Source organism: Carassius auratus, chromosome 3, assembly GCF_003368295.1.
Source record: "Carassius auratus strain Wakin chromosome 3, ASM336829v1, whole genome shotgun sequence".
In the NCBI taxonomy this organism is placed as follows: domain Eukaryota; kingdom Metazoa; phylum Chordata; class Actinopteri; order Cypriniformes; family Cyprinidae; genus Carassius; species Carassius auratus.
Genome location: NC_039245.1, coordinates 27,845,357 through 27,847,520, shown reverse-complemented (window position 1 = coordinate 27,847,520; position 2,164 = coordinate 27,845,357). Strand labels below are relative to the sequence as shown.

Here is a 2,164-nt window from a genome sequence, read left to right as displayed (position 1 = left end):
CATCTGTCTACTGTCAGTTTCTCTGACAAGCACAGAAGCAGACTCCACATCAGCTGTGTCACTGCATTATTTCTTTAACATCTTGAAAAGACAATGCATTATTTGAAAAAAATTACTGATGATTGCAGAGCAGCAGGAAAACCTCTCTTCTCTTCTTTCTGTCATGTCTCATAAGTGATCGTGAAAGGTCAGGGCTTCGCTGTGCTTCATGTAAGTGGGTTAATTACAGCAATGATGACTGAGTTCATGACGGTTCCTTCAAGCAGGTCTTCAGAAAAGCACAGATCTTCTTCCTATTAATACTCCCACCACTAACCTGTGTGACTTTCATATCCTGTGCTTGTGCACTACTGAGTTTCATTTTAGAGAAAAGACTCATTTGCTTATCCTAGTTAGGATTTTGCTATAATGCATTCACTTCACTAGAACATGATGAATCAGGCCATGACAGCTTTCACATGGAGGCTGTTCAAAATCCTGCCATGCCACAGAGCACCATTCACATAGTATTGCATTAAATTACATCATATTTTTCCCAAATTGTTGTTAATGTACATAATGGTTTCACCCAGGCTGGAAGATTATACATTTGTCGGTAGCACTTTTGTCTTGTCATGGCTAGAATGACATCTATGCTTCATACTGAGGAAAACTATAATATAGACTTTCTGTTTGCTCTGTTTTTTGTTTTTGTTTTTTCATACTCCTGAACTTGGGAATGCAAGTTCAAAATGGCATGTCTGGTGTGCTGTAAGGTGTATCTTAACTAATTCAAAAATCATACAGTGTGATTTATAAATTAGGTATAAATTAGGAAAGAAAGAAAGCTGTCACTGGGGCAGTAGCTTTTCAAAAGAGTCCACATTGATACCTTATAGGTAGATGTTAGCACCTAAAGTGTATATATTAGTAAGTAAAAGGCACAAAAGAGTACCTTTTGAAAAGGTACAGCCCCAATGACAGCTTTTGCACTTTTTTGGGGGGAATATCATACAGTTAAATTTGGCAGAACAAAAGCCACGACTGATGTCAGGCATAGCTTTAAATACTATGTAACACTATTTAATCTTTTTCTGCTAAATGACATTTCATTAATGCACTTTCTTGTTAGGTAAGAAAGTAACCTGAAAGACCTGACGTGTCGCTAAGCACTTTTGCACGTCAAAGAGCATTGGTCTTGATTTTAGCGTATGCACATTCTAAGATCAAATCTGTGCATATGCACATTTTTATAAAGCCCCTGGTGTTCCTTCTTATCCAAGCTGGTTAGACAGGTTAGAGTGGTGGTTTTAATGGGGTTTCAAGCACCTGTCGTGTGGTTAGGCTCAGAGGCTAGCTGGCTTCCCTGCTAAATTGGCTAAATACAGCATTGTCAGGCTTGTAACCCATCTGAAGTCTAGTCAACCCTCTTTTGCTGTGTGCTTTAACAAGTTTGAATAAAACATTTTGTGAGAACATTTTTAAATGAAAATTACTGATAAGTCTATTGCTGTCTGGTTGTTTAGTGACTGAATGGAGTGTAATGATGACTATTTGTCCACAGGTCTGGTGACGGTGTCTGGTGTGAGCATCTATATCAGTTACTCTCAGCAGGCATTGGAAGAGCTGCAGCACATGGTGGATGTTGAGTCACTGTCTCATGTCCACATGTCGTTCGGCTGGTCTCTGGTCATGGCCTGTCTGTCCTTTTGCCTGGAGCTGCTCACAGGGATCCTGCTCACGCTAGCAGCCCGTCTCATTCGCCGTCAGTGCCAGCACGAGCCTGCTGCAGTGCTCACCGTGAGCCAGAGTTCACCACAGCTTCTGAGACTCCAGTGACGATGATCATTTCATCTACAGCCTTTTCAAGAAATGAGTTTGTGCTGCGTCAAAGTTAAAATGGAGAGACAATCAATTATTGAGTGCTCATTAGAGTATTTGTCTACATCAGTCGAGTGTGTCAGTGCTATTACATGTTTTCCTCAAGGCTTCTAGAAACAAATTTCCAGAGCTCACCAATGTCATGTTTTATGAATTTACTGTACATAACATGCTGAATCAAACCATAACAGCATCTCTAAAACAAGATAATTGGAGCTTTATCTCACAAATCTGACTTTTTTTTCTTTCTCGTAATTGCAAACCAATTATTGCAAACTCTTTTTTTTTATTACAGTGTAAAAAG

At 39.5% G+C, this 2,164-nt stretch overlaps 1 protein-coding gene across 1 annotated transcript; it reads left to right on the top strand.

The window, feature by feature from the left end:
* The first annotated feature begins 1,420 nt into the window (after positions 1–1,420).
* Positions 1,421–1,903, top strand: LOC113042130 (transmembrane protein 235-like). The gene has a single exon (XM_026200720.1). It carries the CDS (start codon positions 1,513–1,515, stop codon positions 1,816–1,818), a length of 306 nt encoding a protein of 101 aa, XP_026056505.1. The 5' UTR covers positions 1,421–1,512; the 3' UTR covers positions 1,819–1,903.
* Positions 1,904–2,164: the final 261 nt, after the last annotated feature.